The 24,306-nt window shown below is 37.9% G+C and overlaps 1 protein-coding gene across 1 annotated transcript in view; it reads left to right on the top strand.

Annotated features, from left to right (window-relative positions):
* Wnk1 (WNK lysine deficient protein kinase 1) overlaps window positions 1-24,306 on the top strand; it is a 130,367-nt gene that overhangs the window by 93,988 nt on the left and 12,073 nt on the right. Inside the window, exons 9-19 of the mRNA XM_059257108.1 lie at window positions 1,891-1,971; window positions 13,905-14,042; window positions 16,178-16,636; window positions 17,502-17,786; window positions 18,470-18,567; window positions 18,673-18,835; window positions 19,529-19,645; window positions 19,966-20,139; window positions 20,311-20,368; window positions 20,488-20,610; window positions 21,807-23,239. Coding sequence (XP_059113091.1) covers window positions 1,891-1,971; window positions 13,905-14,042; window positions 16,178-16,636; window positions 17,502-17,786; window positions 18,470-18,567; window positions 18,673-18,835; window positions 19,529-19,645; window positions 19,966-20,139; window positions 20,311-20,368; window positions 20,488-20,610; window positions 21,807-23,239 — 3,129 coding nt within the window. The remainder of the gene's footprint in view (window positions 1-1,890; window positions 1,972-13,904; window positions 14,043-16,177; window positions 16,637-17,501; window positions 17,787-18,469; window positions 18,568-18,672; window positions 18,836-19,528; window positions 19,646-19,965; window positions 20,140-20,310; window positions 20,369-20,487; window positions 20,611-21,806; window positions 23,240-24,306) is intronic.

Below are 24,306 nucleotides of genomic sequence, written 5' to 3'. Positions count from 1 at the left end.
CCTCAGACAGTGTTACAAGAATCCCCACTTTTCTTCTGTTTCCCCCAAGGAACCACAACTCAGCAGGTCTTATCTGCCTCATATTCTTCAGGAGGATCTACACTCCAGCCACAGGTTATAGGAAAACTTTCACAATTCTTTTAAACTACTCTATTTTGCACCAGTGCATTTAGATTTTCTTTCTCATTTCCCTGAATCATGGATTTATGAGAAATGTTGTTTATTTTCTTAATAGAATTTCTTTTGTGGTTATAAATACTTGTACTAAAGAATGAACTATGAAGCAGAAACTACCTGGTTTGCCTGTGATTTTAGTTGTCAGAATTAATTAATTAATCTCTATATGGAAATCTACCTTAGTAATGAAAATGCAATTGTATGTCTATTTTGATTATTTAGATATAGTAAAATGATTTAGTATAATTCCTTCCTCTAATTAAATTTCAAAATTAAAATAAGTATAACCATAAAGCAAAAATGGGAATAGTAAAAACTTTTTGGTGTCATATTAAGAAACCCAGAACCTTTCATTATAAGTAGGACTTAAGAAAACACATCTTAGGAGTTTGGCTTAACAAATGAAGGTGATGTTTTGAAATGGTATCAATCAAACCACTGTATTAAGGATTCAAATAGAACATGAATCATTTAAATCAAAGACTTTGTCAAATTTTAATGACTGTTAGAGTCTATTGTGTAATGATTTTACTGGGTTTTGCATGAATTCATAATAATGAGTTGCTAAGGCCAGGAACAGTAGTGTCTCAGGCTTTGTTCTCTTAATACATTTAAAAATTTAGTCACACACATGAGCATACATACTCATACAAATATAAATAGAGACACAGAATTAAAGAAGTCAGTGATAACTATCTCATATACTCTTTAGGTATATCAGTTACTTGGAGTAGTGGTAAGAAGCAGAAGGATCCTGAAATTTAAATAGCGTGGGTGTGCTATATGCTCACATTATCCTTCAAGCTTTTCAAAGAAAAAAAGTTTAAAGGAAAATAAGATAATTTAAATTTTAGTGGATTGTGATACATCCATGTAAACTTCAAAGAACCTCTTCTAAACTGAAATGAAACAATAAAAGTGATTTTTTTCATTTCCTTAACATATATCTATGTACATAGTATACATGCATTCATTTTCCTAACATAGTCTTGCACTCTGTTCTCAGTTAATTTAGACTTCTTGTTAATTGGAATATGCTGTTCAGTTTCTCAGACCCAACATGATTGACATTCTCTGGGTTGGTTAATCCTTTCTTCTAAATGGGACTCATATAGTCATAGAATTTTTAACAGCATCTCTAGAAGTAGCAGCCATTTCACCTAGTTTTGACAATTTAAATGACTTCAGATATTTCCATATGTTACCTGGGACAACCATTACATACTTTTATAGGAGTTGGTTTTTAATAGACCTTTGACATTTGTTTATCAGAGTTAATATGACTACAAGAAATAGCAAAAGATAACCAAATTAGCATTTTTAATGTGGTTTTTCTTTAATTATCCAGTTAAATTTTTTTATGTTGATATCTTAACACATTTATCCTGTTACAATTTTATTATTGAATCTATTCAAGACAGCTAAAACTTTAGCTAGCATATAATGGTAGGTTTTTAACATTACTGTATTTGTATTTTTGTTTGTTTGTTTGTTTGTTTTTACTTGAGAAGTGATCAGAAATGTTCTGTGATCTTTTTTCTAAACTTACCTTACCAAAAAACCCAAGAGGTCTGTCTTGTACTACACTACCAAACTGATGATTCATTTCAATCAAACAGTCTTCTCAGGATCTGACGTATTTATACAAAAGTCTAACCTTCATGTACATAAACCTTCTCTAATTTGTATTTGTTTTTTGTTTTTTTTCTTTAGGCACCGGGGCAGAGCCAGGGCCAGCCGTCAAGTAACTTAGCAGGGGTTCTACCTTCACAACCTGTCCAACATCCTCAGCAGGTAAAAGTGTTCCCTTGCTACATTATGTTTTAGCAATGGCCAGAAGCACTGCTTACATTTTTATGAGCTAGATTGATGATATAAATGGCTTGCTAAGATTTTGGAGAGTAATAAAGTGGCATAAGATTTCTGGTATTTAGTAGTATTTTAGGATATTTTTCACTTTGGTTAGTGTACTTGTGAACAATTTACTAGATATGTGTTGAAATTTAGAAGAATTGTTACATAATTTATCTGCCTTCTTAAATGATTTTATTCATGAGGTGTAAACCATACAAAGAAAATTGTTCCTACTTAGATTTTATGATTTGTCCACGGATGAGCATTTTGTCAACTTGAATCCCACATTTGGGAGGCAGAGGCCAGTGGATCTCTGAGTTCAAGGCTAATCTGGTCTAGAGAGAAAATTCCTTGACAGCCAGGGCTACAGAGAAACCTTGTCTCAAAAAAAGAGCATTTTGTCATTACAAACTCCCATGGTGCGTGCCTCAGATAGTGAACCAGTTCTTGTTTATTTGTTGTTTGTTTCTTTTTTTGGTTCTAATTTTTTGACCTGGGAGGTTTTGTCCCAAAAAGATCCAAGGAATTCAAGACATGAGTTTAAAAAGAACCTTACATTAATAAAGTAGCTAATCTTAAATTGCAAATAATTCATCGATGGTTTTACCTAGCAGACTTTTATTTGCAAGGAAATCATTCTTTTTGAACAATTTATTAATGAGTTGTTTCTAGCAACATTTTCACGCATCTGCGTAATATTATAAACTATTTTATTAATAGTTCTCCAACTATAGTTTTTAACCACTATATTGTAAAGTGACTTCTGCTTCTAATTTTTGAAACAAAGGTTTCATTCTAATTACAAATGGCCTCTTTTAATACAGTAGGTGGTCATATGATCACTTCATCTCAGTGGAGGTTAAGTTATGGGTTGGTGAGATAGCTCAGCAGGTAAAGTGCTCATTGTGCAATCCTGAACACCTGAGTTCAATCCCTGGGACCCACAAAGAGGTGGAGGGAGAAAACTAATGCCACAGAGTTGTCTTCTAGCTTCTACATACACACTGTAATCCCTGCTCCAGTCTCCCGCAACACACACACACACACACACACACACACACACACACACACACACACACAGAGAGAGAGAGAGAGAGAGAGAGAGAGAAAGATATTTAATGAGACTGAGAGGTGCCTTAACAGTTAAGAACAGTTGTTGCTTTAGTAGAAGACTGGAGTTTGATTTCCAGCATTCATACGATGGGACCCACAGCTGTATGCCTGGAATTTGAGTTCTGGAGGATCCAACCCTTCTGTCCTCCACAGGCGCCTACAATCAATCACATGTACATACCTTAACACAGATAATTTAAAATAAAAATTAGGGGCCTGCAGTGGTGGTTTTTCAGTTAAGATCCCCAGATGCTCTCACAGACAACCCAGGTTTGGCTCTCAACACACACATGGTGGCTTAAAACCATCCATCACTGGAGTTCCAGGGGATTTGATACTCAGTTCCAACCTCTGGGCACCAGGTATGCATATAGTACACAGACAAAACAATCATACCCGTAAAACAGTAAATAAATATTATGTCAAAAAATTACTTTGGAGCCTGGAGGTGGTGGTGCACGCCTTTAATCCCAGCACTCGGGAGGCAGAGCCAGGTGGATCTCTGTGAGTGCGAAGCCAGCCTGGTCTACAGAGCAAGATCCAGGACAGGCACCAAAACTATACAGAGAAACCCTGTTTCGAAAAACAAAACAGACAAAATCACTTTGGAGTATTTTATATAGAAGAAATTAATTACTTCTGTGATATCCACATTTACTCAGTAATCAACATCTTACGTTAAAAATTTTTTGATCAAAAAAATAAAAAAAATCTTAAAAAGGCCAGGCATAGTGGTACACACTTTTAATTCCAGCACTCAGGAGGCAGAAGAAGGAGTATCTCTGAGTTTGTAGACTATCCTGGTCTACAAAGCAAGTTCCAGGACAGCCAGGGCTGTTACATAGAAAAACCCACTCTCCAAAAAAAAAAAAAAAAAAAAAAAAAAAAAAAAAAAAAAAAAATTGACCAGGGATTATATGTTTTGTATTACTAACATTACTTCCAAACAAATGTTTGGATTTATGTATAATTATGTTTAAAATCAAGAAGTTAAATTTGTTTGCCAACATCCATAATTCTAACAAACCCTAGTGAGAATCAAATTACAAGTTACATAAAGTTGGTTAATGGCAGAAGCACTATGATGAGTGATCACTTTCAGGTTTTTTGAGTCAGCTCTCATGATATAGCTCAAGCTAGTCTTGAAGTCTCTCTCTCAGTCCCCTTGCCTCTCTCTGCCTCCCTAGTGCAAGAATTAAAAGCATGAGCTACACATCTGACTCACACTGATATCTTAATTTATCTTTTAACATAGGGCAACACCCATAAAAGGGAAAACATTTAAGTATGTGCTGTGCTTTTCCTTTTCTAAAGAAATGTCACCTGTGTTAAATACATAATGTATGTTTACATGTATACATACCTATAAATATTAACAAATGAAGGAGAAAGTAAAATAAACCATCAAGTTCAACAAAGTATGTGGGGATAAAATAGTATGATACTATAAATGTTAGATTGAAGTAATTAGTAATATGCCTGTGATTATGTATGCTTGGAATGCCAGCATTTTGGGAGCTTAAAGCGAAATCATGAGTTCCAGGCCAGTCTGGACTACCTAATGAGTTGTTCTACTTTCAGAAAAGAAAAAGTAGCTCTTAAGGCCCCACCTCTCTCTTAGATAACAGCAGTGTAACTATTTAGGAACAAGTTCATTATTAAAGAAATCTTGGTTTCTAGTAGCTAATGGTTGCTGGAGGAAGGTGGGGGGGATCATTTTTTTTCCGTGGTGTAGCCACTGAAAAGTATCCCATGTTCCTGTAAATAACCTCCTGTGCTAATGCAACACTAATTAAACTCATTGAGTCTCTCTCTCTCTCTCTCTCTCTCTCTCTCTCTCTCTCTCTCTCTCTCACACACACACACACACACACACACACACACACACACACACACACCCTTGAAAGTGCAAGGGAGATTTCTTGGGAAATGGGAAGGTTTCTACAGAGAAGGAAGGAAGAGAAAGGGTTATATACAGCATTGAAAATGACTGAAATTCACTCTGTGTATATGAAACTGTCAGAGAACAAGTACAAATAAATTTGAACAGTCTAAAAAAAGAAAAAATTAAATTGAAAAAGTGTTAAATAGTTGATTCCAGTGGTAGAGAAAATGCAAATAAATGGAACGTTAAAATTATTTTTCCTTTTGTTTCCATTTTAGATTATTACAGCATATTTTAAATTGAGTAGAATCAAAATTATGAAGCCAGTTTGTATAAGAGGTATATTTTACTTTTCTAGAGTCTCTTAGCTTTTAAAGAAGCTAAAAATTGGGGGCTGGAGAGATGACTCAGAGGTTAAGAGCACTGACTGCTCTTCCAGAGGTCCTGAGTTCAATTCCCAGCAACCACATGATGGCTCACAACCATCTGTAATGATATCTGGTGCCCTCTTCTGGCCTGCAGTCATACATGCTGTATACATAATAAATAAATAAATCTTAAAAGAAAAAAAAAGCGCTAAAAATTACTGAAATTCAAGCTTTCTATATCAGTGACTGTTTTTTGTTTGTTTGTTTAGTTGTTATAAAATGAGTTATGTGGTAGATACTTAAAAAGCTATACCTACCTGTTCCTGGGTTCTATGTGAATGGATGAATGTAAAGATGAAAAGGACCTTTCTCCACCATGTTGATAGCAGTTTTATTATAGTAAGGAAAGAAGTATACCTTATCTGAAATTTAGTTTATCTTGTGGCTTTTTGGAACATAGCAAATGAGAACTTTCCCCCTGATTTGTTGTTGTTGTTTTCTTATGTTTTTATCAAGAGTTATAATGGAAAGACTAGAGATACGACTCAGCAGTTGAAAAAGCTTACTGCTCTTCTGAGTTCCCATTCTAGGCTTACAACTGCCTATAATTCCAGCTCTAAGAGCCGCCCTTTCTTACCACTGTGGTTACCTGTACACACATGTATATACTGGTACATGCACAGAAATTATACAAAATAAAGCTTTAAAATGGTATGATTTATATTAATGTGGCACCTCCCAATATTTATGGCTATAAAGAAGGTTGTGGGGTAAACATGACTTTCATAAAAAGCATGTACAAAGCCTTCAGATACTCATCTTCTGTTCAGCCTGGGGATCATGTTTATTCATCATCATGCAGCTATGTCCTACCAGTTAACAAAAAGCTATTTGAACTGGTTTCCATGAAGCAAGTCTAGGCAAAGCATGATTCTCATCATCACTGTTTGGCTGATCTATTCATTATTAGTCATTGTGATTATGCAGAAGCAGATGGCATATACTTTTGGCATACCAAATGTACCATTTCTCAGAAACAGTACTCTAAGGTAACTGTTGACATACCTGTCAGTTGTCTTAAACAAAGAATAAGTTCATAAAAAGAAAAAGAACCCATTTTTTATACCTCTTTACTCTTTCTCAGCACTGCCAAATAAACTTTTCTGACAGTCAGCTAAGATGGACTAATTCGATTGGCTCTGAGAGAACCTAAATAATTGTAAGCATAAAATGTTTATGTAAATGTAGACCTTATTATTTCCATTTTACTGATGGGAAAGCTAAATCTGAGAAGTTTGGGAAACTTTCTCAGACATATGGTTTCTAAGAGGTAAGAGCACTTTAAATCCAAAGAGTCTTTCTCCACAGCTCACCATTTCACTGCTACCCTGTTGTGTCTCTGGCAGAAAAATAGACCTCTTTCCTGGTTGGAAGAGGTATATCAAGAAGGCTTTATGGAAGAGATGATATGAAAAGTAGGAATAAAGTATATTCCAGGCCAAGGGTGTAGGGATTGTAATTTGGAACATGTAAAAGGAAGAAAGTTAGAAAATTATGGGACAGAAACAAGCCTTCAGTTTGGTTTAATGTGGATCTTTTCTATTTTAAAAAATATTTACATTTGTCTGTGTGAGTGTGCATGCGTGTTTGTGTGTGCATGTGTATGTATGTGCATGTGCACATACATATACATGTACCCTTGATTTAACTAAATCATTTTGATTTAATCAGAGGATAAATTTGTGAAGGATATATTCAGGAAAGAATTGACTGAGTCAAGATTCTTATGTGAGTCTTCATTCTTAATGGGAATAAGAGAGGGACAGGCAATATGTCCAGAGGTAAAGGTTTTTCCTCATATTTATTTATTGGTAGAGAATTACTAGGTATGATTGTATACACTTGTAATCTGAGCATTCCAGAAGCTATGGCAGGAAGATTATAAATTTGTCCAACCTGAGGTATAAAAAGAGTTGAAGACAAGCCTAGATCTCTATCTACTGATAACCCTATCTCAAAAAAATTTTTTACCTCGTGCAAACCTTCCTCAATTCCCTATTGTAGAGCTCTCTGCTTTATTTTGAACAACCAAACTGAAAACCATTAATGAAACAAATAAAATAAGTGAAAACAAATGAACGGACAGGGTGGGTCATTGGATAAAAGGCCCTTGCCACCAAACCTGGTAACCTGAGTTTAATCCTGTTTGATACTTTTTCAAGCACTCTATAGCATTATTATCATTATTTGTTTAAAGATTACTTTAGGAGTTAATACCAAGATTACACAAATGTATTTTTAAAATGCCACAAAACATAAAAAATGTACTAAACTAATATTTAAATTCTAACTCAAAATTCAAGAAAGTGTGACTCATTGGGTAAAAATGCTTGCTATACAAAACTGACTGAACTAAGCTCTCTGGAACCCACATAAAAGCTGAACACAGTAGCAAAAGTAATCCTAGTGTACCTATGGGAAAATGAGATTCAGCCTAGCTCAACCTAAGTGAAAAGGGAAGGACAGACACCATAGCAAGTACACCATAGCATGATACCCGATGAGCATATGTGTTCACACATCACAACTGTATACACATTTTTTTTAAAGTATTGTGGGAGAAGGGATTTATGGTGTTGTACCAGAAAGCTACCTAAGCACCTATAATGTGACTCCAGTAAAAATAAAGATGCTGATGTGTCTTATATTTGAAAATTATAATGCTGTGGTTTAGTTTCCAAATTAATATTTTTATATGTCTGCCATCTTCTTTAAATATGTGAATCAAAGATTTAGTTAATTATGAAGCATTTGTTCATATTCATTAAGGCATAAATAGGTGCAAAATAATCTTCTGGGTTTTGTGTTTCTTTTAGTAAAATAAATAAATAAATTAAGAAATTGTCTAATGTTCCAAAGATCCCATAGAATTGGAGATACACACCCCCATACCCACACCACCCACACTAACTTCTGAGAAATCTTTTTAGATTGTTGAATAGCCATTTGTTCATGCTAGCTTTTAAAGTTGAAATGAGCTGGGTACATCATGACACATGCCTGAATATACCGACTTCTCAGGAGGCTGAAGCACGATTGTTGAGTCCTGGTGTACATAGTAAGATCAGGGCTACCCTAGGTAACATAGTGAGACCTCATCTCAAAATAAAATAAAAGGAGGGTGGGGGATAGCCAGGAAAGTACTTGCTTCCACAAACTTGAGGGCTTGATTTTCGTTCCCAGCGCCCATGTAAAAGGTAGTTTATACTTAGATTATCAGCATTGGGGAAATGGAGACTTTCATGTTCATGTCTCAGGAACTTTTCAGTCAACCAAACTGGCATAATGGGCAAGCCCCAAGTCCCAGTGAGAGAACCTGTTTCCAGAAAAGTTGACACCTTTTGAGAAATAATACCTGAGACCTCTGGCTTCCATACATGTGTTGATACATGAGTATATGCACCTGGACATATGAACATGCTCACACACCTTTGTAGTGTACTTTTCTTTCCCACCAACCAGTTCCCAATAACTAACTACACAGAGAGTTGTTATTAATTATAAATGCTTGCCCAATAGTTTAGGCTTGTCTCCAGCCAGCTCTTACAACTTAAATTAACCCATTTCTATTAATCTATGTGCTGCCCTGAGGCTCATTTACCTTATCTATGAACTTCCCATGTTATTTCTTCAAAGTCTGGTTTGTGACTCCTCAGACTCCATCCTTCTTCTTCCCTGCATTCTCTCCCCTGAAAATCCTACCTAGCTATCACCCAACAGCTTTTTATTAACAATGAGAGCAACACATTTTCACGGTGTACAGAATGACTATTCCACAGTATTTCCCTCCTTTTGTCTAAATAAAAAAGGTTTTAACTTTAACATAGTAAAGTTATATACAACAAAAACAGTTATCAAGTAAGAATTACAGTTAACAATATCCAGTCTACTTCTGTTTGGTAAATTTAGAGAAATGTTATTTATCTTATCTTTGTGAGTCCAAAGTTTCATACCAAATTTACCTTTTTATCGTAACTAAGGAAAACTTTAAATCTAATTATTTAGTCTTTAACTCTATCAAAGACCCCAAAAGGGTGTAATGTTAACTAATGACAGAGACCATTGGCTGCCTGGACAGTCAACCAAAGTTCTTCTGTAGCGTTAAAGCATCCAACTTTGGCCTACAGGCTTAGTATATCTAACGGACATTTTTGAAAAGTAGGGAATCTCAAAGGACTACCTACCATGTCTTGACAAATTGGCAGTCACTTTGTTTTGCATCCTGCTGGTCCAGTTTGGACAGTATACTGTCAGCAATTAAGGCAAGGGCAGTTTCTTGCCCAGTGACTACTTTTTGCCACAGAGAAAGCAAATTCCATATGGGGGTTCTCCAATGCCCATCATCTCACCTGAACTAAATTGGTCCTGCCAGGAGCAGACTGTCATGAAAAGCCTTAGGTTATTAACATATTACATGCCATATTCTATAGGTCTTTGAAGTGTTTGAAGACCATCTCTCTGCCTAAATATATCTGCTCTACCTTAAAAACATAACTAATATGACGAGTTTGATTATTATAGATGACTGTTAATCTGTACATTACTTTTGTGTGTGTGTGTGTGGTGTTTTTGAGACAGGGTTTCTCTGTGTAGTTTTGGTGCGTGTCCTGGATCTCACTCTGTAGACCATGCTGGCCTTGAACTCACAGAGATCCACCTGGCTCTGCCTCCCACATGCTGGGATTAAAGGCATGCGCCACCTCCACCCAGCCTGTACATTACGTTTTTTAAATGAGTTGCATAAGCACAGTACTCCAAACAAGAATAGAAATATATAGTATAGCAAAAATAACTTTGCATTAGTAAACCAAAATAAATACTAGTGTAAAATATTTTGAGATTAATAGTTGTTTTTTGGATTAAAGTAGATTCAGTAATCTACCCTTTTTTCTTATCTTTCCTATGTCATACCCCTCTTTTTTTCTTAAGGAAGAGATCTTTGCATTTAACTCTTTGTTTAGTGTGTTTTTTTTTTTTAAACTAAGACCAATAACAATTTGTAACCAAACACCCTTAAGTGATAATAAACATCCATAACCCATCTTTTGGTGATGTGGGTGTTGTTCTCTTACTGTTGTTTGGGGGTATTGGCATATTTGCAGGACCCCCAGAAAATTCAGGATAATGGTTAAGTCTTGGCTGGAGTAGTTTGTGAGGCTGGACCATCTCAGTCAACAGTCTTGAAGTTGTTTGGGATGCAGAACTCTGAGGAAACTGTAACAGGCATTTTGAGATGCTGGATCATCTGGGCCATCCATTTTCACTGGTGCCTGGTTCCCATGCTCTGAAAATACATAAATTTTTAAAGGTAACATACATTTTTGCATTAATACAAATATAAACTGTGTGTTTGTTGTATACCAGTTAGCCAAAGATGATTTGTATGTTTTATGTTTGAGCAGGTTAAATATACATTGTTGTGTTTTGTAGTTTTTTAGGTTTCTTTCTTTATGTCTGTAGCCAGGATTTTAGGGGGGTCCTACCCCGATCAAACCTAATCTATATCAACCTGGAATGAATCTACAGCCTCTCATTTTCTGTGGAAATAAAATCATAACCTCTAAACCAAAGCAACATAGTTTTTGACTTCCATTTTGAAGTCAAGATATTTTAAAAACATACAGGTTTGTTTAATCTAGCAGCTTTCATAATCCAGTGTCACTTAGCAGTTGTTGCTTCTTCATCAGTAGTCAGAAACTCAAAGACAACACAGTAACATTCAAAATCCAAACTCTCTGTGTGTCCCATGTTTACATGGCTTATTATATATTTTTTTAATTACTTTATTCCTTTTTTAAAGGACTTTACTAATTTTTAAGCTATTTTTTAATCTTTGACTATATTTTTTTTTCTCCCAATTATATGTATTTTTTAAACATACTGTAACCTATTTAAAGTTTTTTTTCCATCTGGATGTCTTTACTAAGCATCTGTATTGGTTTTTTATGGCATGAGATAAATCTTAAACTGCTATGTCAGCCCCTGCTGGTGTAGCATAGCTTAATGCATATTGGTATCTTATGGCAGCGGGCTTCTCCTGCAGGCAGCTGCTGGGAGACATCTCTGTACTGCGGTTGGCATGAGAGACACAAGACTAGGAAAGCCGCATTTAGTGTGTTTAGAACCTTTTTTCAGCTTTCTTGGGTCTTATGTGGATGTAGGTGCTGGATGTTTTGGTGCCATTTGTAGGTGGAGTTTCTCTGTGTCCTAGCAGCTGCTCCCAAATAACCACTCGGAGACTTGTTATTAATTATAAATGCTCGGCCAAATAGGTCAGGCTTGTTACTAGCTAACTGCTTCCTCTGCATCACACCAGCATTCTCTCTGCCCTGAAAATCTTGCCTAGCTATCAGCTTGTCAGCTCTTTTATTAAACCAATCAGAAGGCAAAGACACATCTTCACAGTTTACAAAAAGATTATTCCATAACACACCCTCACAGGATACCTTTCATTTAAAGTAAATTTTAATTTAATTAAACATCTGTAAGGGGTTTGCTTGGGTTGCTGAGATGATCTCAACAGGTAAAGGCAATTGCTGCCTAGTGTGACCACCTAAGTTCAATCCTTAGCATCCATGTGGTAGAAAGAGAACTTACTTCCACATGGAAGCAGGCACACATACAAAAACTAAATAACTGTTAAAGGTTGAAGTTCAATTCCTAGTACCACCAATACATAAATAAACTTACCAAGAATGGATGAATAAGAATAAAACAAGTGTATTTTGGCACTTTTAAAAATTGGTAGTTTTAATTGATGTATAAAATCATTCTTCTGTTAGAACAAAAATATTTCCAGATATCTCATAAAAATTCAAGGCACTCATTAAGGTGATTATATGCATAACTGTGAATAAATAGCTTACCTTTATATAAGTAGCAGCGAAATAATTGTATTGGATATACCAAGACAAAGGATTTGTGCCAGCTAGCTAGTTTTACCTCCATTTAACACAAGCTAGAGTCATCAGAGAGCAGGAAGCCTCATGGCCTTTGTAAGATTGGGCTAGCTGGGCAGTGGTGGCATGCCCCTTTAATCCTAGCCACAGCACAACTCAGCTTGCAGTACTTCATGGTTCCATACCCAGCACCCCACCCGCACCGCAAAGTCAGAGGACAGTGACAGATGGGAAAACACTGTCACACACAGATTAAAGGACTGATTTCCCTGCTGTGTATTGAGGGCTTAAAAGAGAGTCCAATAGCTGAGAGGTAGTTGCACACACCTTTGATTCCAGCACTCTGGGAGGCAGAGGCAGGCAGAGTTCTGAGTTCAAGGCTAGCCTGGTCTATAGAGTGAATTCCAGAACCCTGTCTCAAAACTAAATACTGAATTATTTGGTGTGTTTTTTGTGATTGTTTGTGTGTGTTGTACATGTGTGCACATTGAGGCCAGAGGACAAACTTAGCTGTCACCTTCAGGAATGCTGACCACCTCCTTTGAGACAGAGTCTCTCATTGGCCCAGAACTCACCAATTAGACTAGACTGGCTTACCAGTTCCAGAGCCTAGAACTAAATATACAAATTTGGAGGTTGGTGAGCACACCAAACATACCCAGTATTTTCCATGCATTTGCGGGGGGAGGGGGGGTCAAACTCAAGTCAATCCTTTCGAAATAAACACTTTACCAACTGAGCTGTGTCATCTCCAGCCCATGAAAGTCTTAAAACTGAGTCAAATGTTCAAATATTACATGTTTGTTACAATCTCCAAATTACTGGACGCCCAGGAAAGCAAGTTTACTGAGTCATAAATAAAGTCTTTGAGACTAGATAATTTCTATATGTGATTTTATTTATAACTTTTATAATATATTTAAACTATATGTTTAGTATTCGGATAGCAATTACATTTCAGTATCTAGCATATGGTTAGTTCTCAGATGTCGTTCTCTCTCCCCCATGGTGAGTTGTTAATGTTTTTGTTTTCAAAGAAAAAAGGGAAAGTCCAGTTTTGGAAGGAAAAACAAATCAGTCTAAATAATTACAGGCTAACAAATGGTAAAGTCAAATTTAAAAAAGTGTTTCCTGATTCAAGCCCTATGCTTTTCTCATGCTTTTGAATTCAGACTAATTGTGCAGTTGGTAAAGAAAAGAAAGAAGAGCCTAGATTAGTCTACTATAGGAGACAGGATGTAAACTGATAGCAAAAATACCTGGAAAGGGGTGTAAACGTTGTTGGAGTGAGAGCTAAGTAACTATTGGATATAGTAACTAAATATTTAAGGACTTCTTGTTTGGGAGAGGGCCACGTTGGAGAAAACCAATGGGGTCTCCAGTTTTCAAGCATTATCTTCAATCCCAGCACTCAGGAGACAGGCAGGCAGATCTATGAGTTCCAGAGCTGTATAGTGATACCTGTCCTTAAAAAAAAAGGACCAACTCAGGCAACATAGCAGCATCCCTCTTTCAAGAAATCTGAATCTTTTTTTTTTTTAATCTTAGCAACAGGGAATACAGCCGACTGTTCCTCCGCAACAGGCAGTACAGTATTCACTTCCACAGGCTACATCTTCCAGTGAAGGTACTACTGCACAGCCTCAAGCTCCACAGGTTTTGCCTCAAGTGTCAGCTGGAACACAGGTAAACTCTAATTCCTAAAAAAATGCTACAGATGATATCGTTGTACTTTGTCCCTTTACACAGATTTCTGCCATCTCTTTTAATAGTGACTATTCTGTTAAAATGGAGTAAGAATTAATCCCATTATACACATGTATTTATTATAAATTGGTACATATCAATAGTAATGACAGTGTAAAAATATTGAAATTTTAGGTTTAAAGTAGTTACAAATATTGAAACTAATGGGTTAAATGGAAATGCTTTGGTAACTGAACCTGTGACATTCTCAAGAAATGTGTCAGCTGTATCTGAAATTGTAGTTTGCAGCTGTGTTTTATTTTCATGTAAAAGTTCATCAATGTTTTCTCCCTCACTGCATACAGACACTAACTCATTGTGTTAATTAGTTTTTCATCACTGACAAATACCTAAGGAAAATTTTGTAAGGAAGGAATCATTTGTTTTCTCATATGGTTTCAGTCCATCCATGATTGGCAGGCCATACTGCCTTTATATTGTAGCAGGGGATGGAGGAAGGGTTATGACAAATAAAACTATTTTATGGCTACCAAGGAGCATAGAATAGGATAAGGCCAAGATACACCTATCAAAGCTGCACCCACCCATTTCCTCTAACTAGGCCCCACTCTCCACATTTCCTCCACTTCTCAGTCTATTTAAATTGTGACTCCATCACAAAGAACCTTTGTGATCTAGTTGTCTCTGAAAATGTTCTCCGACATGTTTACTAAATCTCCTCTTTTACTCTCAGTCCAATTAAAGTTGACAGCCAAGGGGTTAGAGAGATGGCTCAGTGATTAAGAGCACTGGCTACTATTCCAGAGGACCCAGGTTCAATTCCTAGAGCCCACATGGCAGCTCACAACTGTCTGTAACTCCAGTTCCAGGAGATCTGACACCCTCACACCAATGCACATAAAATGAAATTAAATAAATTTAAAAAAAAGAAGTTGACAGCCAAGATTACCCATCAGCTGGGCATGTTGACACATATCTGCAATTCCTTAGGCAGAATGTTCAAAAGTTCCAGACAGACCTGAGCTATCTACTACACCCACCCCCCAAAAAACTTATGTGGATTTTTGTTTTGCCTGGGGGAATTATTTTGGTTGTTTTGTTGATTTATTCAGTCACTTGGAAAGTACCCTGTAGAAGGCATGTTCTTATGAATAACCTTTTATCAACTTCATCTATGGGTCATTTGTAGATATATGTGCATAGAATATTGTTATTGTCACCTCAGAACTAAAACAGTATCAACTCTAAATGCACTATTTTAATTATCACTGAGTATATACTCTTAATTTCTACATATATCTCAACTTCTCAGATTTTAAAATGACACAGTTGTGGAATGATGGGTGACTACATCCTAGAATCAGTGAATTAGTTAATTATACCTACTTTTATAGAGCCATTTTACCCTTAAAATTGAGACAATATAGATGAAGTCTAATTCCACTGCAAAGAAATTTGAGTTTAATCACTATAATAGCAGTCATAGATTACGTGATCACAGACATGCTGGTGGATTATGGTGTGTGAAGCATGTGCCAATAAACAAATCTAGGTAGTAGTGGCATACGCCTTTGTAGGCAGATCTCTGTGATTCTGAAGCTAGCTTGGTGTACAAAGTGAGTTCTAGGACAGCCAGGACTGTTCAACAGAGAAACCCTGTCTGGAAGAACAAACAAATAACAACAATAAATTGTTGTTCTGGTACAAGTCTGGAGTCTTAACACTTGGAAGGCAGGGGCAGAAGGACCTAGAGTTTTAAGTCCAGTCTGGACCACCTAGGAAGCCGCAGGAAAGCCCCAGCTGCCTAGTGAGACTCAAAATCAAAAAAATAAACCAGGAAGGAGAGAGGAGAGAAATCCTTGCTTGTGTAAAGGTCCTCTTTTATTGCCAACAATGAAACATTAGCAATTTTTTCTACTACAAAAGGTTTGGAAATATTAGACACTTTACTAGCGTATTTCTCTCCTATTTTCTTGATTCTTATGTGGCATGTTAATTTATACTAATGTATGCAGGGTTTTGTTTTTTCTTCTTCGTGACTAATATGTAAATCTTGCTTTTGGCAGCTTTGCTTTAAAAAAAAAAGTCTGTTTTGTTTTTCTTTACCTTCCCAGCTTCCAGTTTCCCAGGCAGTACCAACTATCCAAGGTGAACCTCACATGCCAGTGTCAGCACAGCCCTCAGTTGTTCCAGTCCACTCTGGTGCTCATTTCCTTCCTGTGGGACAGCCGCTCCCTACTTCTTTACTCCCACAGTATCCTGTCTCTCAAATTCCCATATCAACTCCTCATGTGTCTACGGCTCAGACAGGTTTCTCATCCGTTCCTATAACGATGGCTGCTGGCATTAATCAGCCTCTGCTCACCTTGGCTTCGTCTGCTACAGCAGCTTCAATCCCAGGGGGATCAACTATAGTTCCTAATCAGCTTCCAACCCTTCTGCAGCCTGTGAATCAGCTGCAGAGTCAGGTTCACCCACAGCTCCTACAGCCAACAGTTCAGTCCATGGGAATACCAGCTAACCTTGGACAAGCTGCTGAGGGTCCACTTCCCTCTGGAGATGTTCTGTACCAGGTATTGTGTTAGCTAGTAAATCAGAGGTTATTAGAGTGTTGAAATTTAATGGCAATTCATTAAGAACTTGAGAAATGTACTAGTTGAGTGTCAGAGTAACAATAACAAAAGTTGACACTCTGAACTGGATAAAATAAAAATAGCAAAATTCTGAAAAAGAATGAAAGGCTGGGCATGGTAGTGTGTGCCTTTGATCCCAGTGCTTGGGAGGCAGAGGCAGATAGCAGATCTCTGTGAGTTCAAGGCTAGCCTGGTCTACATAGAAAGTTCTAAGTCAGCCAGGGATATATAATAAGGCCCTGTCTCAAAGAAACTCATTATTATATGATTATCAAATACCATCATATTATCAGATCTTAAAAATCCTTACACATTTTTGAAAACACAACAGAAGAGTTAACTCAGTATTCAGGATAAGCTAGATAAACCTGGATATGTTTAGTGTAGTATGCCAGACTGCTCTTTTATCTGTAGGCAATAAATAGAGCAGACAATCTGATACTAACAAGAAAGTTCAGGATTTAGATTTAGAGGATTAACATTTCATAATATAGCTGATAACCTAGGAGAGATTTTTGCATTCTTCCATGTAAGATTGCTATAAATTCTTTCTGTAAGGAATTAAATCTCTAAGTTCTACTTAAATGGTCTCTAGGAGGGGAAATCAGTTTAAGGTATGATTGAAAGAGTGCCACTTTCCAAGTTATCTGCCAGTTCATTTTGAAAATGACCTTTACATTTTCTTTTAATTATTAGAAAGTGGGGCACTGTTCTTTGCTTTATGCTTTTTTCCTCTGCCCCCTCACCTGCTGATTTGCTAATTTGATGTCCCAGCCCGCACTAACCTTCCTCATTTCTGTCACAGGGCTTCCCATCTCGACTGCCACCACAATACCCAGGAGATTCAAATATTGCTCCCTCTTCCAACGTGGCTTCTGTTTGCATCCATTCTACAGTCCTAGCCCCTCCTCCTATGCCGACAGAAGCAATGGCCACCCAAGGTTACTTTCCTACAGTAGTGCAACCTTATGTGGAATCAAATCTTTTGGTTCCTATGGGCAGTGTAGGAGGACAGGTCCAAGTGTCCCAACCAGCAGTGAGTTTAACGCAACAACCCCCTACTACATCCTCCCAGCAAGCAGTTCTGGAGGTAAATGGAATTACTGCATGTTTATATGAAAAACATCTACTAAAATGGGGTTCAAATAGCAAAGGAAAAATAGGCTCCCCTGGTTGAGAACTCATTTGGAGACTGTCAAACTAACTTCTAAATGACTTTTTCTTACAGCAGAATGAAATGCCAATGTGGGGGCCTTGTTGCCACTGGCTGTTCTGTTGGGAAGTGAGTTTGCCTTAGAGAAGATTAACACTATTAGCATTTCACTTTTCTAGCTAGTGCGTTAGCCATTGTCCTTCTCCTTCCACAAACTCTTGCGGTTGGCAGTTTCATAAGAGTATCTTATCTTGCTGTGCTCCCAGCAATCATTTTTGTTCTACTAGGATACAGTTCTGAATTCATCTCTGCACTTTGCTCTACCTGCCCTATTGCACACTCTGGTAAGATGCTGTCTGCATGGCAAATTGTAGTTTCACAATGCCCAGCAAATAGGTTGGCTGACTTCACACCAACAGTCTGTATTAGAAACTAGTTTTGGAAACTTCCTTTGAAAATATAAACACACTGTTTTTAGATTTTGAATATTAAGAAGTACCTTCATTGCTTCTAGGACTTATAGAGAGCTAACAGGAAAACAAAAGGGGAACTTCTTAGCAGTGGTAAATGATTTTTGTATACATATATGCCAAAGTTTGAGTTATCCTCTCTATTCACAGAGTACTCAAGGAGTCTCTCAGACTGCTCCTCCAGAACCAGCTCCAATAACACAATCACAACCTACCCAGCCTGTCACGTTGGTTTCATCTGTAGACAGGTAAGTAAACTAACACACTCCTTTGAGTAGTAGGCAGGATGACATGAAACTTCGGGATAACAGGCCTTTCAGTCTCATTATACATGGAACTTGTTTCCTTCCAAGTGCACATTCAGATGTTGCTTCAGGAATGAGTGATGGCAATGAGAATGCTCCATCATCCAGTGGGAGGCATGAAGGCAGAACAACAAAACGTCATTATCGAAAATCTGTAAGAAGTCGCTCTCGTCACGAAAAGACTGCTCGCCCAAAACTGAGGATTTTAAATGTAAATATTGATTTGTAACCTTTGTATTGTTGAAATAATTTGGTACTTTAATCTTAGAGATCAAGTCTAAACTATTCCCTTCATAAAATAAAGATACCTTCTGTTTTGTTTTTCAAGACAGGGTTTCTCTGTAAACGTCCTGTCTGTCCTGAACTTGCTTTGTAGACCAGGCTAGCCTCAGACTCTCAGAGATCCCCCTGCCTCTGCCATCTGAGTGTTGGGATTAAAGGCATGTACCACCACCACCCAACTATATATAATTTTTATAGCAACCTTTTCATTTAATTTACTTGGTCTCTTAATTGAATATCACATTTATTTTGTTGTTATTTTATTTGGATTTTTGTTGTTGTTCTGTTTTTCAAGGCAAGGTTTCTCTGTGTATAGGCCCTGGCTGTCCTAGAACTTGCTCTATAGACCAGACTGGCCTTGAATTCACAGATCTGACTGCCTCTGCCTCCGGAGTGCTGGTACGAAAGGCATGCGCCACCACCTCCTACAGGCTCCAGAGTTTTAACTAATAGAAAAAAGACTAGACTCCTTTGCTAATGGAAGATACAAGGAGCTTGAGGGCTGAGATCTTTTCGAAGATTTCCTTACTGCCAGTTTAAGATTCAATGGTGGTAACAGTCTGCTACCTCAGACACTCAAATGCAGTAATAAATCTGATATGTATTACCTTTCTCTTTTTAGGTTTCAAATAAAGGAGATCGAGTAGTAGAATGTCAATTAGAAACTCATAATCGGAAAATGGTTACATTCAAATTTGACTTAGATGGTGACAACCCTGAAGAGATAGCAACAATTATGGTATGTCTCTATTTGGAATTCCACATTTCCCCATAGTATTTGGTGTTAAGTACATGTCCTAGGCAACTATGCAGTATTTTGTCATCCACTTTCATTTTGACAATTGTAAATTTTAATTTCTGTTTTAAAGCTAGCATACCTAACCCATAGTCTATGACTTAGAGGTGTTTTTGTCTAAGATGTAGCTTATGTATGTGTTTGGGGTCTTATAAAGAGAAGTAGTATCTTAATTACCAAGTACACAGTACCCCTGATGCATAGATAGAAGTCATAAGAATGGTAAGAAATGTATTAATAGATTGATACCATGTTTCTTATAGGTGAACAATGACTTTATTCTAGCAATAGAGAGAGAGTCTTTTGTGGCTCAAGTACGGGAAATTATTGAAAAAGCTGATGAAATGCTAAGTGAGGATGTCAGTGTGGAGCCTGAGGGTGACCAGGGATTGGAGAGTCTGCAAGGAAAGGATGACTATGGCTTTTCAGGTTCTCAGGTAGGTTCACTATACCAATAATGGGGGTCTGTTTATTTAAAATAGTTCCGTATTGCCACACATTACTCCTGTAACTGAGAATGAGCATTTATGGTCTCATCAAATATGACAGTTTGCTTTGCATAATCATGGAGGTTGCATTTGAGAATAATTTTACTTCTGTTTTTGTAGAAATTAGAAGGAGAGTTCAAACAACCAATTGCTGTATCTTCCATGCCACAGCAAATTGGTGAGTTTTTATTTTTTTATTTGTTTTTATTTGATAACTTGTATGTGCCAATAATGGGATCTTGAGGCTTCATCCATGTATAACAGTATGCATGAACTTCAATGATTTGTTTTATTCAGGTGTTCCTAGCAGTTCTTTAACACAAGTTGTTCATTCTGCTGGAAGACGGTTTATAGTGAGTCCTGTGCCAGAAAGTAGGTTACGAGAATCCAAAGTTTTCACCAGTGAAACATCAGATACAGGTAAGGATTGATTCAGCTATGCTTAAGCAAATCTTCCACTAAATCACTTATATGGTGGAAGCTTGATCAAGCAGTAGTTCATGATGAAATGAAAAGTAGAAAATTTAATAATAAAGTAACATGGAAAGAGGTTATAATAGAGAGCATTGAAATAAAATCTGGACGTGGGCATATGTATGTGAGCCCATTCATTGTTCAGGAGACAGAAAAGGGATGATCATGAGTTTGAGGTCAGCCTGGGTGGCCATATGCGTAGCCGATTTTCTAAGCGGTCTTATTAAATAAAAAACACGGAGCCAAATATAGGGGTCAAAGCCTTAGAGATCAGGGAAATAGTGAGAGCCACCAACCAACCTTACCTCACCAGCTCTGCATCTTCCAAAATGCCACAACTTCCTGTGTACTCAGGCTTTTATTGCCTTGCTGTTCTGCCCTCTCATTGCCTCTTAGCCCAGCTTCCTTGTCACTGCCTGTCTGTACAGACCTCCAGGTCTCTATGGTTGATACTGGGATTAAAGGCTTGTGTCACCATGCTTGGCTCTGTTCCCTAGTGTGGCCTTGAACACACAGAGACCCTGCCTGCCAAGTGATTGGATTAAGGGCATGTGCTACCACTGCCTGACTTCTGTGTTTGCTTAAAACGGCTTGCTATTTCCTCTGATCTCCAGGCAAACTTTATTTATTAACATACAAATAAAGTATCACCACATTTCAGCACACATAAAATATCACCACACATGTGAGACCCTGTCTCAAAAAATAAAAAAGATAAAAACATGTTAGACATGGTGTCACACATGTTTAATCCTAGCACTCCAGAGGGCAGAAACAGATTGATCAATGTGAATTTGGGGCCAGCCTGGTCTACAGAATGAGTTCAAGACAGCTAGATCTGTTATGAGAAACCAAAATAAATAGATGAAGGACAGATGTGCTAAATAGAACCTACACAGTAGTTTAGAGACAAATTATGTTTTCAGGTTACTCTTGTGTTTGGTTTTTCAAGGATTATGTACCCATAAGCTGCCTCACTTGGTCAAACTACTTTACTGTTTCAGAGCATGTCATTTCCTTGGGAGATGTTATCAATTTTACTGATGTGTAGCATTGTTGATAATTTAATAATGGTTCCTCAAAGACTCTGACTCCTTGCTTTTAAAATGAGTTAATTTCTTTGTTTTTGTTTTCCTTTCTAGTTGCTGCCTCCACATCTCAGGGCCCTGGAATGAACTTGTCTCACTCTGCTTCATCCCTTAGTCTCCAGCAGGCTTTTTCTGAACTCAAACATGCCCAGATGACTGAAGGACCCAATACAGCACCTCCAAATTTCAATCACACAGGACCAACATTTTCTCCTTTCTTGGCTGGCATTGCTGGTGGCCCAACTGTAGCAGCATCCTCACCATCAGTATCAGTTCCTATAACAAGCAGTCCTCTTGACATTTCCACATCAGTAATGCAGTCTGAGGCTGCATTGCCCACTGAACAAGGCATTGCTGGAGTTACCACCAGCACAGGTGTGATAACTTCAAGTGGTCTTACCACATTTTCTGTGTCTGAGTCGCCGGCACTTTCCAGTGTGGTTTCCAGTTCTACAGTACCTGCAGTTGTTGCAGTGTCTACACCATCTCAGCCAGTTCAGGCTCCCACATCTGGGAGCATTGTTTCTAGTACAGGCAGTTTTCCTTCTGGAACATTTTCCACAACTTCAGCTACTACAGTGGGTAGTGTGGCTGCCCCAAGTGCTAAGCCTCCAGCTGTATTGTTGCAACAGGTAGCAGGCAGTACTGCTGGGGTAGCCATAGTGACATCAGTCTCTACTAGCACTCCATTCCCAGGCACAGCTTCACAGCCATCTCTTCCTCTTAGTAGCAGCACCTCTGCTCCTACTTTAGCTGAAACAGTGGTCGTTAGTGCACATTCACTAGACAAGGCATCTCACAGTAGTACAACAGGATTGGCTTTATCCTTTTGTGCACCTTCCTCCTCTGGAACAGCCGTGTCTAGTTCTGTTTCTCAGCCTGGTGTGGTGCATCCTTTGGTCACCTCATCAGCTGTAGCTTCTACACCTGTCCTTCCCCAAGCAACAGGACCTACGTCTACACCTCTATTACCCCAAGTACCCAGTATCCCACCCTTGGTACAACCTGTTGTTAATGTGCCTGCTGTACAGCAAACACTCATTCATAGTCAGCCTCAACCAGCTTTGCTTCCCAACCAGCCTCACACTCACTGTTTAGAAATGGATGCTGATACCCAATCCAAAGCTCCTGGGATCGATGACATAAAGACTCTGGAGGAAAAGCTGAGATCTCTCTTTAGTGAACACAGCTCATCTGGAGCTCAGCATGCTTCTGTTTCACTAGATACACCTCTAGCAGTAGAGACCACTGTCACCCCAGGCGTCTCCACCACTGCTATAGCATCAAGCAAACTCATGACTTCCACTACGAGTACTTGCTTACCACCAACCAGTTTACCATTAGGAGCAACTGGCTTGCCAGTTATGCCAGTGGGCACACCTGGGCAAGTTTCTACCCCAGGCACACATGCTTCAGCCCCAGTCAGCACTGCAACAGGAGGAAAACCTGGAACAACTCCCCCAAAGCCATCTTTAGCTAAGACTGTGGTAAGATTCATTATGAAATGACTAAATAAATGTGATTATTCTTCTTCCTTCCCTCTCTCCCTCCCTCAATAATTCCACATTTCCAGCTGAGTCTTATGTAGTTGGAAGTTTCTGTCCCACCCAGTCTCACAGCCGTTCAGTTCCAAATAGACACACACAGATATATTAATTACAAACTGTTTGGTCTATGGCTCAGGCTTCTTGCTAGCTAGCTCTTACAACTTAATTCAACCCATTTCTATTAATCTATGTTTTGCCATGGGACTTTGTGGCATAACGGCTAAAGGACTAGGCAGGACAGAAACTTCCATCTACAGTCTTGAGAGTTAAAATGTAGTCATAAAGGTGCCTGGCATATATAAACTGGTCACTCAGTCTTAAAGTGACAGCAGATTTAGGATATAAATACAGTAAACACAAGAATTTTCTCTTTGTTTGAAACGTGGCTTGGTTTTTAGATCATGTTGAACAATTTTCTTAGAATATATAATTATCAGGTAAAATACAGGTATTTCCCTAGGACTTAGGCCTCATGCCTGTTACTCCAGCCAGCACTTGAAGACAGATGTAGGAGAATTACCACAAGTTCAAAGAGAGATTAGGCACTATATTAAATTCCAAGTCAGGGTTGACTATAGAGTGAGACCTTGTCTAAAACAAAGATGGAAAGGTGGCTCAGCATTGAAGAGCACACACTGCGCTTTCAGAAGACCTGTGTTTGGTTCCCAGAACCCACGTGCAGGAGGCTTTCCTCCAGCACCAGGGGTTCTGACCTCTTCTGACCTTTGCAGGCATCTGCATTCAGAGTGCACATACCCCCACATAGACATACGTAGATATATATAGTTTAACCATATAATAAATCTTTAATGAAAAAAAATATTTTTACTGAATTGGTATCTGTTAAAGAATTCTATATCCCAAAATGGAACAAAATGTTCTACCAAGACAATAGTTTATCATCTTCCAACTGAGAATGAAGTAAATATTCTTTGTTGTACATTCCACAGATAAATATTCGAAGTTAATAAGAACTTGGAAGCTGATAAAATTGGTAAAATGAAAGG

Source organism: Peromyscus eremicus, chromosome 3 (genome assembly GCF_949786415.1).
Source record: "Peromyscus eremicus chromosome 3, PerEre_H2_v1, whole genome shotgun sequence".
Classification (NCBI taxonomy): Eukaryota; Metazoa; Chordata; class Mammalia; order Rodentia; family Cricetidae; genus Peromyscus; species Peromyscus eremicus.
This window is presented reverse-complemented; position numbering and strand designations above follow the sequence as displayed.